Source organism: Giraffa tippelskirchi, chromosome 13, assembly GCF_054371585.1.
Source record: "Giraffa tippelskirchi isolate mGirTip1 chromosome 13, T2T-mGirTip1v1.2.pri, whole genome shotgun sequence".
NCBI classification, from domain to species: domain Eukaryota; kingdom Metazoa; phylum Chordata; class Mammalia; order Artiodactyla; family Giraffidae; genus Giraffa; species Giraffa tippelskirchi.
The window spans coordinates 6,970,617-6,984,596 of NC_137287.1; the positions used below are offsets into that span (position 1 = coordinate 6,970,617).

At 53.0% G+C, this 13,980-nt stretch overlaps 1 protein-coding gene across 2 annotated transcripts in view; it reads left to right on the forward strand.

The window, feature by feature from the left end:
* Window positions 1–13,980, forward strand: part of COL26A1 (collagen type XXVI alpha 1 chain) — a 164,104-nt gene that overhangs the window by 130,132 nt on the left and 19,992 nt on the right. For both annotated transcript variants that reach the window (XM_081556228.1, XM_081556227.1), the window contains exon 4: window positions 10,447–10,508. In XM_081556228.1, coding sequence (XP_081412354.1) covers window positions 10,447–10,508 — 62 coding nt within the window. The remainder of the gene's footprint in view (window positions 1–10,446; window positions 10,509–13,980) is intronic.

A 13,980-nucleotide genomic window follows, 5' to 3' on the forward strand; every position in this document is an offset into this window, starting at 1 on the left:
CCCTTTAATCCAAGTACCCCCCCAACTGTGGGGACCCCACTCCAGCAGAATTCTGAGAAGGACCAAGAAGTCCTTGATCTTGCAGAATTCTGGCTGCTGCATACTCATGGATTTCTGGAGACTTCTCCCAGCTATGCCAGTCAGTCTGAAGGGAAGTCACTCGGCAGTCCACTGGAAACAGTGCTGATGAGAAAGACATTGCATCAAACAAACGTGGGTTCAGTCCCTGGTTGGGGAACTAAGATCCAGCATGCGAGGAGCAACTAAGCCGGCTAAGAGCCAGTGGTACCTGCCCCCCGCCACCACCACCACCTGACTGCCTGCTTTGAATCCAGCCGTTGGCACTTACTAGCTGTGTGACTTTGGGCAAATTACCTAACCTCTCTGTGCCTGGGTTGCTTCATCTGCAAACCTGAGATAACAAAGGTTCTTCCCTCATTGGGTTGCTGTAGGAATTAGACAAATATCCATGAAAAGTTGGTGCGTCGGGTCTCGTCCTTCTGTTAGCGTCTGGCACAGAGTGAGTGCTCCATGAACGCGAGTTGCTTTTTCTTCTTTTGATCATTATTATGACCTGCGTGGCTCCACACGGGCCAGACCCTCTCTGCTATTGTGAAATTGGAAGAGAGCGTTTCCTCTCTTCTTCCCCTCCACCGAGACATGAGCCAGAAGGTAATGAACTTCAGCATCCAAACGGCTTTCTTATCTCTACCTTAAGCCCTTTCCACTTCTCCTGGCCTTGGTGGAAATGGAAACCAGCTGTTCGGGTTGGGGGGTGGGCAGGGAGGAAGCTCCCGGCACAGAGTTGCCAGAGGTCGCTTGGGACACACAACCCCTGCCCCCTGAGGGAGGAGAACAGTTCCTTCCCTCCCCCGCGTGAGTCCCCTGAGGTCCTCCAAGGTGGGCCACCTGGACAATGAGCTGAGGGTCCCCTTCTAGATCTGCTCACCCCTTCCCCTAAGGTGGCACTGATTCTGTCCAAGAGGACACATGAGCTTCTTTGCAGCCCCGTGTGACAGAGGGGTATGCCTGCCCCACGTTTCAGAATCTGAGAATGGATGAGACATGGACCCACAGGGAAGAGGGGTACACAAGCGGTTCCCCAGCCAGGCTGCTGAGTGCTCTAAGCAAGGTGTATATTGGACTCTTGGCAATTAATAGGAAGCTGGCTGCTTGCGTCCACCTGGAGTGGTCAAGGAAGGCTCCCTGGAGGAGGTGGTGCTTCAGTAGGAATTTACTAATCATTGGAGTGGGTTAGAATCTATTTCTGGATATGATAACGAGACAGGCAAAGGCCAAAGAACTAGAAGAGTGAGGGGTGCTCAGATCATGGCAAGCATTCAGGGGGGACGGGGGTTTTCCTCAGGGCAATGGGGAGCACTGGAGGGTGACATGTCAGATTGGTGGTTTAGGATGAGCAAGGTTGGGGTTAGACATGTTTTACACAGACCACGCCTGTGTACCAGCATTCTCGTCAAGAAAGAGACCATTTTCATCATCTTAGAAGTCCTCCCCCTGCCTCTTCTGATAACTGCCCTCCTCAAGGTAACCACTGACCCACAAGCCACCACCTTCCAGCTGTCATGCCTGTGATGGAACTTTCATAAATGGACTCACAGGAGCGTGTGCTCTTGGGATCTGTCCTCTCCGGGAGCTCACCCACTGGGCACCAAGTGCTCTCTGTGGCTCCTTACTGTGTAATATTCCATTTCGGGAATATTTAGTTTATTCCGTCAGCCACCAATGGGAATTTGGATTATTAAAGTTTTTGGTTATTTTGAGCAACACTGCTTTTTCTTACACAAGCCTTTCGGTGAAATCATCCATTTTTGTACCTAGAGATGGAATTGCTCCTATTAGATGAAATTGCTCATCCCTATTAGAAACAGCCACATTTTTAAGAATGTGGTTATTCCATGGACATTGCATTGATACTGTCTTAGAGTTCCAGTGGCTCACACCCTCTCGGATACTCAGATATTTGCATTGTGAGTCTTGCATTTTCAGCTGTCCTGGTGGGTGTAGTTTAATTTGCATTTCCTGATAGAGCTAAGGAGTTGAGCCCCTCTATGTATGACTCAGCCATTTGGCATCTTATTTTGTGGTTTTATGTATTCCAAGGACCTCTTCTACTTGATGATAGGGTTCTTCATTCTCTTAATGCTGTCTTCTGATGAAAAGAAATTCTTACGTTTAATGCAATTCATCTTATCAAAGCTTTCCTTAATGTTAGTGCTTTTTGTATTAGAAGAAATCTTTGTCTATTCTGAGGTCATGAAGGTAAGTTACCTATATTTTATAAAAATTGTATCAGGTGTTTTTTTGTTTGTTTTTGTCCTGTGTTTTTGTATTGTTGTTTTGGCTGCATGGCGTGCGAGATCTTAGTTCCCCAACCGAGGATTGAACCTGTGCCCTCTGCAGTGAAAGCATGGAGGCCTACCCCCTGGACCACCAGGGAATTTCCAAAAAACTGTTGTTTCTCTTTTAACAGTTAGATGTACAATGTATCTGGAACCGACTTTCGTGTGTGGCGTGGGTTGGGGGGTCAGATTCTTTTATTTTACTTTTCCATTTTGATATCCAATTGACCCAGTACTCTTTACTGAAGTCCTTCCTTTCTCTCCTGTACTCATATATACCATTTTTATAAACCAGGTGACTGTGTTAAGTGTGAATCTATTTGTCTGTCTTTGCACCAATAATACAGTGTCTTAATTACTGTAGTTTTATAATAGATCCCAGTTCTGGTTTTTATAGTAGATCTCAGTTCTGATTGTATAAGTCTTCCACTTTTATTCTATTTCATCTTTGCGTTTGGCTATTCTTGGACCTTTGCATTTTTGTATATAGTTTAGAAACAACTTGAGAATTCACACACACAACATACAAAAAAAACTTCTGAGATTTTGAATTGGATTGCATTGAATGGATAGATCAATTGGGAGATAATTAACGTATATAGTATGGCACCTTCCAATCCATGAGCATAGTATATCTTTTCATTTATTTAAATCTGCTTTAATTTCTCTCAGTGATATTTTATAATTTTCAGGAGACTTATTCCTAGATAATTTGAGGCTGTGTGAATGATATTTGAAAATTTCATTTTCTACATGGTTATTGTCAATGTGTAGGAATATGGTTGATTTTTGAAAACTCTATAATCTTTGCTAAATTAACTTAGTAATTTCAATAATTCCTCTTTAGATTTTTCTAGGGCAAAGATGTTTTGGGGTGTGGTCCAGCCGTGGTACAAGACCCAACAATCTTGAACTCTGGGCTGGATTTGGAGGTTGAGAAGGAAGAAGACAGACTTGACTAGTCAGATTGGCAGAGTCTGTAGGGCCATGTGCGCGTGCTAAGTCACTCCAGTCGTGTCTGACTCTTTGTGACTTTATGGTCTATAGCCCACCACCCTCCTCTGTCCATGGCATTCTCCAGGGAAGAATACTGAAGTGGGTTGCCATGCCCTCCTCCAGGGACTCTTCCCAAGGATTGAACCCACGTCTTTTATATCTCCTGCATTGGTGGGTGGGTTCTTTACCACTTGCATCACCTGGGAAGCTGGGGGGATGCAAAAATCACAGACTTCATCCATGTCTAGTCACGGTCCAGGCACTGTCTTCACATCACATGGAGAGTTCTTCCCCCAACCAGGGCATCTAGCCTAGCCCACCATGGCCTTATGGGAAGGGAAGGCCGGAGGTTCTGATTCTGGCCTTTAATCAACAAGCTGGGTGACCTTGACTATGTTGTTAAACCTCTCTTGAGTCTCATCTTCCTCACTCACAAAGGGAGTGAATAGTTCTCCCACCTTGGTGAATAGTTCTCACTCACCCGTGTTGTCTCTTTTCCCCATGGGGGTTTTCTGAACATCGCTGGAAATTTCTGCAATCCAGAGGATGCTGGTGGGGGTCGGGGGGGAGGTAGGAGGCCAGCTCCCACTGTGCTCTGAGCAGCTTCAGTGCAGCTGGTCCTTTGGGGATTTTTATTTCCACGGTGAGGACACCCATGCAAGGCTGCCCCTCTTCAAGAAGGAACTCAAATTACTTTTCAATAAAAACTCTTGGCAGAAGTTCCTGAAAAACTCTGGCTTTCTCTGTGATCCCTGATATAGAAAAGGATGGAATTTAATTATTCTGTCCTGTCCACGAGCCCCATGGCCGGGACTGGCATGCAGCCACTGCTCTGGCCAACCAGCAGGCTCCCTGCCCCCAATGGGGTTCATTGCTCTGGCATGTGTGAGGGAACAAAGGGGAGACCCAGGGGAGGGCCCCCACCTTCGGCCTGGCCTTACCCTTTTCACCCTTCCTTTTGGGGTCTGTGTCTTAGAAAAATCCCATCTGTCTGCGGTTACCTGGGCAAGCAGCTCTCTACAAGTTAACTGGAGAGGTGACTTCCCAGGCTGAGGGGGGGTATTGATATTTTACAAAATTCCCATCAGAGCCTCTCTGCTACCCATGAGGCTAGGCTCAGAGGACCAGAGGGCAGTTAAGAGCTTCAGGCTGAATTGGAAACATCAGGATTGGAAAAATCTAGAATGATCATGTCTTGGTGGCCCCAGGAGTCTGGGGATCCCTAGAGACTCTGGAACTCCAGCCTGCAGCTGGCTGGTTTCCTGCCAGCTCATGAAGAGATACAATTTTGTATATTTTCCACGCAGCATCATAAGCATGTTCTGTGTTTTTACCCAGTTAAACATTTAAATCAAAGATCCCCTAGAGAAGGGCAGGGCAACCCCCTCCAGTAGTCTTGCCTGGAGAATCCCATGGACAGAGGAGGCTGGCGGGCTACAACCTATGGGTTCGCAAAGAGGCGGACATGACTGAAGCGACGAGAACGCACGCGTGTATTCAATATATTAAATGTGTATATTGTTTTAAAAAGGCCAATAGCCCTTCAAGGCTTACCATGAGAGAGGAGAGTTCTCAGTACCCCTCTTTACCGCCAGCTTTCATTCCCTATAGTCAGGCTTTTGGGGGTGGGAGTGGAAAGCTTACCTCCATCGCTCTCGTCACATTAGGGACACTGAGGCAGCTCAGGACCCTCTTGTTCCTGTGGTCTAGCTGGCCTGCCGCACCCCTGTCTCCGCAGCATCTTACCCTATTGACCTCCTTGGAACTGTCTTCCCCTTGGAGTCTTGGCTGGGGTCAAGGGTCTCCCAGGGGATGTGGGGGTCTCCCCCAGCTGGGCCCCACTGGGTGGGCTGTGGGTGACACCCACCCTGTGTATGCCCCCTGCCTACACACCACCTCTGAAAGGGTAGATGGGCCTCTGGGGCAGGGCCACCCTGGCTGCCGCTATCGGCTTCTCAGCCTCATAGTGGACCGACTCTGCCTCTTTAGGAATCTCTGCAGTAGCCAACTCCTGCCCTGTCAGCAAAGCCCAGACCTTGGGAATCTGATCTCATTTAGGGGGAGGGTCCTGACTTCAAGATTCAGAGCCACAACCGGAAGCAGTGCTGGCCAAAGGCACGTGGTGGGTAGACCGGCCACCACCCTCTGCAGTGGGCGGTCGGAGCCCAGCAGTGAGAGGCCGAGGGGGCAGAGGGCAGGAGCAAAGAGCCTGAGGCCCCAGGAGCTGGTCAATGTAAACCCCTTTTGGGCTTCCCTGGTGGTTCAGTGGTAAAGAATCTGCCTGTCGATGCAGGAGACATGAGTTTGACCCGTGGTCCAGGAAGATCCCACATGCCTCGGAGCAGCTGAGCCTGTGCATTACCACTAGTGAGCCTGTGCTTGAGAGCCCAGGAACTGCAACTACTGAACGCTGCTCACCCCAGAGCCTGTGCTCCACGACAAGAAAAGCCACCGCAAGGGGAAGCCCGTGCACCGCAATGAGAGTAGCTCCCGCTTCCTGCGACTAGAGAATGCCCTCATGCAGCAACGAAGACCCCGCACAGTCAAAAATAAATACAGAAATAAAATTAACTTCAAAAAAAATATAGACCCCTTTTACAGATGGAGAAACTGAGGTACAGAGAGAAAGCGGGCCTCAAGCCACACAGTGAGTTAGCGGCCTCTATAGCTCTCTCTCTACTGACCACACTGATCAGTCAGTTCCTCTGTCTCTTTCTCACCCACCCACACACCCTTACTTCCAATCCACATATATTGGCAAAGATCTCCCAAGTTCAAGTTCTGCCTCTGTGTCCTAGACGCGAGGAAACGCTCACGGGCCTGCATGTGCTGGGAACAGGGGAATCCTCAGAACCCCAGCAAGTGAAGAGTCTGCCTCTCAGGGAGGGGAAACCGAGGCCCAGAGCCAGGCGGGCAGGGCCCCGGCCAGTCATACAGCCAGCATCGCCCCGCCAGGCCCGTTTCCATAGTTCCACCGCCCCGAGGAATAATTAGAGAAAGTTAAACACACATAATTTAATTGCTTGTCGATGACAGGATGCCAGGGGAGCCATAAAACCCGCCCAGCCTCAGAGCGCCTGCCCGGGCAGGTGGCACGGGAGGCCGGGCTGGCAGCCTGGGCCCTGCCCGCTGGCTGAGCTGGACCCCTTCCCACCCCTCCCCATGTCCGCTGACAGCCAAGCCGCTCCCCGCGGGCCGCGCAAGGTGCCCAGTGCCAGTGCAGACTAGGCCCAGGGCCCTGCACGCTTTCCAGAAACAGGTTCCTGTGTGAGCCCCAGGCTCGCCCCTCGCTCTGCTGACCGTCTCCCCCTGCAAGGCGTCCTGTGTGTTGCCTCAGACCCTGGAAATGTGTTCACGGGCCCCGAACACCTCGGGAATATTCACTGCGTGGAGCTGAGGCCCTGACTGACACCTCACCCATGGCCATCCTGCCCCACCTTCTTCCTTTGGGAGGGGGGTCCCCAGTGTGGGGTGGCGCCGTCCTGTGTGGAGGGAACAGACGAAGCTCAAGTCGGAAAGTTCTCCAGGCCAGCCTGCTTCCAGAATTGACGCCCTTTTTGCCCCATAAGATGTTCTTGGGCCTCTGCTGTGAGGGCAGGCACCCCATTCCCACTACCCTACCCCCTGCCCACCAGTATTAGCGCAAGGTGGGGCTCCCCTGGCGGTCGGTGGTTGGTTAAGACTTCGTCTTCCCATGCAGAGGGTGCTAGTTCGATCCTTGGTTGAGGAACTAAGATCCCACTTGCCTTGTGGCCGACATGCCAAGACATGAAAAGCGAAGAAATGTTGTAACAAATTCAATGAAGACTTTAAAAAACGGTCCACATCTAAAACAAAAACAAAATGATATGAGCACAGGGTTACCAAGGTGCTCACGGCACTCACCGGGCCTCCAGGTGGAGAAGGGGGAGGCGGGGGTGGGGTAGGGGACAGGGTGGGGCGTGAATGTCGGGGTGGAGGACAGATGAGTGGGTGGGTGGATGGGGGGAAGTGGGTGAGTGGATGGGTGGAGGTGGGGTGGGTGGCAAGACACACGGGACCCTTGTTTTCTTTCGATGTCTGTCTTTCCCACGAAAGGCCGCTTTCAGAGGCACCAGGATCCTGCTGTACTTAGGAGGGAGGCACTGAATGTCCCCTGGGAGTATTTCCATGTGTCTGGCCTTGTTGACTGGGGGCCTTTGTGCACCTGGCCATTGTACAGGGTACGTGTGTGTGTTCAGTCGTATCTGATGCTTTGCAACCCTTTGGACTCTAGCTCGCCAGGCTCCTCTGTCCATGGGATTTTTTCAGGCAAGAATACTATAGTGAGTTGCCACTTCCTTCTGTAGGGCATCTTCCCAACCTAGGGGTCGAACCTGCATCTCCTGCATTGCAGGTGGATTCTCTACCTGCAGAGCCATTCCAGAGAGCCACCCACCCCCGGCCAAATTGTACAGGGGGCCTCCCCAAATTTCAGTGCCTGCAGGCGTTTCTCCTGCGGTGGATCCCTGAACCCAGAGAGGACCATCAGCTTTCCCTGTTCTCCGAGCCCTCCTGTGTCTGCCAGCCTGGGACTTGGCCCCTCTCTGCCTTTCGCTTAGTGATTCATCGCTGCGAAGTCCCCTCTTCCCGTCTCTCGGCTCTGTGCTTTGTACCTTTTTCTTTCCTTACCATCCCTTTTGCTGGGAGGAGTTGGAGGGAAACATGTGTGTTCAATCCCCCGCGTTTAACCAGAAAACCACCTCCTTTCCTGCTGGTCCTTTGTGAAGTCCTGCCCCGTCCCTGAGTCAGACAACTGTATACATTCTTCTAGTTGTTCTAAAGTTTCAGTGTTTATACCTCAGTCTTTAATCTCTTTTATGTATCAGGGTTACTGACAAGGTTTTATTGGGGAAGAAAAAGAGTTCTGTTTCTAAAAAAAAAAAAAATAGGCTTATAAACCACAGACTGGGCACAGCTCAGGGTAGATGGGGAAGGAGATGAGGATGAGGGGGCCCCTGCCAGCCCACAGAAACCCAGGTAGGGCTGGTGAGCAGAAAGGAAGGGGATGTCAGCCCCCGTGGCCCTGAGGCTGGGCACCCCTGGGGAAGACACAGTCTGAACCACCTGTTCCCAAGGTCCTAAGATCCTGGGAGTCTCGCTGCATCTCTCACAGGACAAGCATTATTTTAAAACAGGGACATTTCCAAGGTGGTTTGCGTTCAGTGACAAAGATACAGGACTTCTCCAAAAACAGACAGGGCTGATGATGGGGGATGGGGACCCTGCCGGTGAGCATGGGGGCCTCGCTGCAGCCAAGGGGCCTCTGAACACCAAATGGGTCGTGCTGAGTTACCCTAATACCTCTCGTGTGTCTGCTTGACCAGAATGGGGTGCCTGTGGGGTCAGGCTTTGAACTGAAGGAGGAATCGAAGCATCTCTTGACTTCCAGAGCAATAAAAGCTCTTAGGAACAACTTTGAACCATCTATTTCCTCATTAAAGAGCTCCGGGTCTCTGGGGGAGACAGACATAAATAGATGATTACAGCCCAGGGAGATGTGTGCCTGGGAGGTTAACCATTACTGGTGTCCTAATTGGCCTTCCGGCTCCAGGGCCCTCCCACAGCCTCCCACGGTACACTCTGCTGCCAGAGTGAGCTTTTAAAAATGCAAATCTGACCTTGGCTTTCACCCCCTCCAGCAGCTGCCCATTGGCCTCAGGACACTGCGGGGCTCCTCCCCGCAGGCTTCCTGCTCCAGCCTTGGTGGTCCCCAGGTGTGCTCCGGCCGGCTAGGCTGCTGGAAGACCCTCTCCGGTTCTGTTCCCCTCTGGCGTCAGCACTAACTCTTCCTTCTATGGAATCTGACCAATCACTGTGCATCCCTCAGGCCTTGCCTTAGATGCCACTGCCTCCAGGAAGCCCTCCTGAACCACCCCCAGCCCAGGTGGGCTTTGGCAACCCCAGATAGGCTACCCACTCCAGTATTCTTGGGCTTCCCTGGTGGCTCAGCTGGTTAAGAATCCGCTTGCAATGTGGGAGACCTGGATTCGATCCCTGCATTGGGAAGATCCCTTGGAGAAGGGAACGGCTACCCACTGCAGTATTCTGGCCTGGAGAATTCCATGGACTATATATCCACGGGGTCTCAAAGAGTCAGACACAACTGAGTGACTCTCACTTTCACTTTCCTGTTGCCCTTTTGTATGTTCTGTTCTTACAGCCCTTACCAGCCTGTGTCTTTTTGCCTGTCCCCTTCCTCAGACTGTAGTTCTCAAAGTCAGGGAGTGTGTCTCATTTACTACCCATTCATTAACTATCAGACTTTTTTTTTTAATGGTGGAGTTTATTTAAAAAAATTTTTTTTTGACGTGTACACACTGCTCTATTTATTTATTTATTATTTATTTTTGGCTGCTCTGGGTTTTTGTTCCTGTACGAGCTTTTCTCTAGTTGTGGCAAACAGGGTCTACTCTCTAGTTGCGCTGCTCAGGCTTCTCATTGCAGTGGCTTCTCTTGTGGCGCACAGTCTCTAGGAGCATGGGCTTCATTAGTTGCAGCACACAGGCTCAGGAGTTGCGACTTGTCGGCCCTAGGGCGTGGGCTTCAGTAGTTTCGGCTCGGGAGCTCATAAGTTACAGCTTGAGGGCCTTAGAGCTTGCAGGCTTCAGTAGTTGTGGCCTACAGGCTTAGTTGCTTGCGGCATGTGGAATCCTCCCAGACCAGGGATCCAACCAGGTCCCCTGCACTGTCAAGGGGATTCCCATCCACTGCGCCACCAGGGAAGTGCTCAGATATTTTTTGAGCCACTACTCTGTGCCAGGCACTGAAATTCATGAACAAACAAAATAGACAAAGACCCTGCGCATGTGACACTTGCAGGCTGACGAGGCATCCCAGGTGCTGGCTCAGACAATTCACAGTACTCTGTGCTGTGGATGCTCAGAAAGGAAGCTCGGAGATCAGGTGGGCTGCCTGGAGGAGGGGGCACTAAAGATAAGGCTCTGAAGAATGTGTAGGAGTTTTCCATGCAGCAACTCAGATTTCCCTGCCTGCCTGAGCAGAGGCCGTCCTGCCTGGCCGGGCTGCTCTCTCCCCAGGATCCACTCCACTCTCACCTCTTCTCTTTCAGAATGCATGAACTGTACCCGGCTCAGCGACATGAGTGATCGGCTGACCACGCTGGAGGCCAAGGTCAGATGGTCTCGGGATCCTGGGCCTAGGGAGTTGAAGAGGGAGGAGCTGGCATCAGCCCCAGGGAGCCCAGCAGGCCTGAGCACCTGGTCCCCGGGGCTGGTTGCTATTTGGGGCCTCAGTGGCTCTGGGTAACTTTCTCTAGGCCGGGCCAGCCTCCTGGGGTGGGAGAGGGGAATGGGACGAGTAAGAAACTCAAGGGTCCCGGGCAGCAGGCTGGTCTGGGTGTGGGCCTTGATGGCTGGGAGACCAGAAGCCCAGATGTTGACCCCTCAGTGGAAGGAGGAAGGAAGTCGCTGTCCCTCCAGGGCTGCTGACCCCCACTCTGGCTCCTCTTTCCTGGTCTTGCACGGGGCTGGGCTCAGGAGCTGATGGAGGAGGAGCCGCCTGGCACCTGCATGCTTTCTCCCCATCTACATCAGGGGGCAGAGGGGTGGAGCAGATCACCCCAGAGACAGAGGGGCTCAATAAAGCCAGGTCATTTATCTGGGAGTGGCCCCAGGCGGCAGCGGCGAGGAGGACGGGACTCAGAGAAGGGCAGGATGTGAGACGTGCAGGGGTGTCAGGGAAGCAGCCCTGTGGGGACACCTGGGGCTCTGTCCCGCCTGGCCCCTGGGAGACAGTGCAGAGCCTGCCTCCAGGCCAGCCTGGCCCTCACTGGGACGTGCTTCTGCGTGGTGCTCCTTGTCACCACGTGCCCCCTGCGGACCAGCCCCACCTCCTTCACCTGGAAAGCTGGCGTGGGCTGATTGGTCTCTGGGAGGCAGGCTTGGGGGCTGAGGCTGCTGTACCTCCAACCTCCAAGGAGCCTCTGGGGGAGGCTGGACTGACCTGAGCCAAGGCGGCTCTTTCTCAAGGGCAGACCACAACAGCTGGGGCAGGGTGCTGGCCAGGAGGGCGCTGTGAGCATGGCCGGCTGGCAGGGCACCGAGGTGGGTTGCGAGACCCCCACAGCGAGAACACGGAGCAGACCCAGAGGTTGGACCCCAGCCCAGAGGAGCCTGACAGGCAGGGCCTCCCTGTAGACACACACACACAGACACACACATAGACAGATACACACACAGACACATATAGCCACACACACATGAACACACAGACACACACATAGACATATACAAACTCATGCATGAATACACACATAGACACACACATGAACACAGACACACATAAAAAACACACATGAATAGAGAGGCACGCACACATAGCCACACACACAAACAAACATGTAGACAGACATACACATAAACACACAGACACACATAGCCACACATAGACACGCACATATGAACACACACATATAGACACATACCTGAACACACAGAGACACACATATAAACACACATGAATTCACAGAGACACACACACATACATACAGATGCACACCGACCCACGCAGCCCTTGCCAACGCTGTATCACCTTTTGGCCGTGCCTCCTGCCTTGGAAGCCTGACCGTGAGGACACCTGCCCAGTCACCCGCTGCGGTGACTGGCAGCTGGAGTCAGGCACGTGTGGGCCCACCACCCACCAGCTGGGTGACTCACCGAGCCCCATCTCCTCCTCTGTGGAGTGAATTGAGGTGCCAGCCTGGCAGGGCCTCAGGGGACAGGGTGGGGGAATCCGTGCTGGACAGGCGTGAGGCTCCGTGTTGTCATTTATGCCGTGTCGCTGTCGCCTCTTCCTGATGGAGGCACGGGTTCGTGGGAGAAGCCCCACGGCGGAAGCGTGAATGGCCTCCCTTGTCCCGGCAGGCAGGAGGGCAGCCCCAGCGGCCCAGGTGCCTGGGCAGAGGCTGGGGGTGGAGACCCCGTGCCCTCCCTGGGTCAGCGGCTCTGTGGGGTGGGGCAGAAGGCTTCAGGGAGCAGATGCTGCCACATGAGCCAAGCTGGGGCTGGGGCAGCCCTGGCAGGGATGGGAGATGCTGGGGAAGATGCTAGAAGGAACTCGTGGTACCCGAGACTCTAGAAAAGGCGGGCTCCCCAGGCTCGCTGGCCTGACGGACATTTTCCAGGCACCTGACACCTCCGCGTGGTTTGGCAGAGCATTGGCTGACGGCCTGGCCTGGCCCCAGCCCCAGCCCAGCACCTTGGGGTGTTACAAGTCACAGCTCTGAGGCAGGACCAGCACCACGCCTGCTGTCCCCCACCCCCCTGGCCCTCACCCATGCCCTCCTGCCATGAGCACCTCCTCCCCTGGTGCCCCCACCCTGGCACTGCCCTCTGCCTGGGGACGCCAGAGCGGCAGGCTGGAGGTGGGTTTACTTTCTGGCCCTGAGAGTGAGGGTCGTGACTTCTCCGCAGACCTCAGCAGGTCTCCTCTGCAGACTCTGTGGGGGTCAGGCTGTCCCAGTAATAACCCAGTAATAACAGGGCCCTTCTCAGCTCTGGGCCTCAGTCTGCTGTCCTGTAAGGTGGAAACCAAAGGACTCACTTCCCGGACCCTCCCTGGCTCATACACAGAGATGACCTCAGGTGACTCTTGGGTGGGGAGATAGATGAGGTGGCTTGAGATAGGTGTCCAGAGAAGTGGCAGCCGTGGGGTCCCTTCTGGATTTCCGGATGGCGATGGGAGACTCCTGTCTCAGCCCCTGTGTCCTCTCTGGGTCACCTTCCAGCTGCCCACCTGCCTCTTTGTGCCCAAGTGTCCCCTGGAGAAGCAGGGCCCCTGGGAGCTTCACCAGCCCCGTCAGAGGGCCCTGAGAGGCAGCAGCCTGGAGAGGGCAGGGGACACAGGCCAGCCCCGCAGCCTCAGGGGCATGTGAGGTCAGGGGAGCCCACAGGGGTCAGAGAGAGCACGGAGCTGGGGTCAGGTGGGTGAAGGCAGAAGCGAGCAGATACCCGATGGGTAGTCAGACCCTGGGCAGCTAGCAGTAAGTCCAAGGCCTGGAAACTTTGACTTCTGCTTCCTCAAGATGAGAAACCTGTTTTGACATGTCAAGAGGGATGCATTCAGTGGCAAGCAATGTGAACCCAGCCATTGGTAGCTTATTTCGTAGCATTTATTGTTAGTTCAATAGGAAGTCCAGACTTAGTTGTCTTGGGATTGGTTTGGTGACTCAAGAAACCAGACTCCCTCCACAGCCTTCCTCTCCACCTTCTTAGTGAATTGGCTTTTGTGCTTATGTCAGTCAGTGCTAAAGCATTAGTCACTCAGTTGTGTCCAACTCTTTGCGACCCCAAGAACTGTAGCCTGCCAGGCTCCTCTGTCCCTGGAATTCTCCAGGCAAGAATACTGGAGTAGGTTGTCATGCCCTTCTCCAGGGGATCTTCCTGACCCAGGGATTGAACCCTGGTCTCCTGCACTGCAGACAGACTTTTTACTGTCTGAGCCACCGGAGTCCCTCATGGCAGTGCCTCATGGTTACAAAGTGGCTTCTTCAGCTCAAAGCCTCACATCCTTATACATTGTTCAAAGGCAGGAAGTAGAGGGTGAAGCAAAGTATCCCAAGAAATTCATTATGTCTCATTGGCCA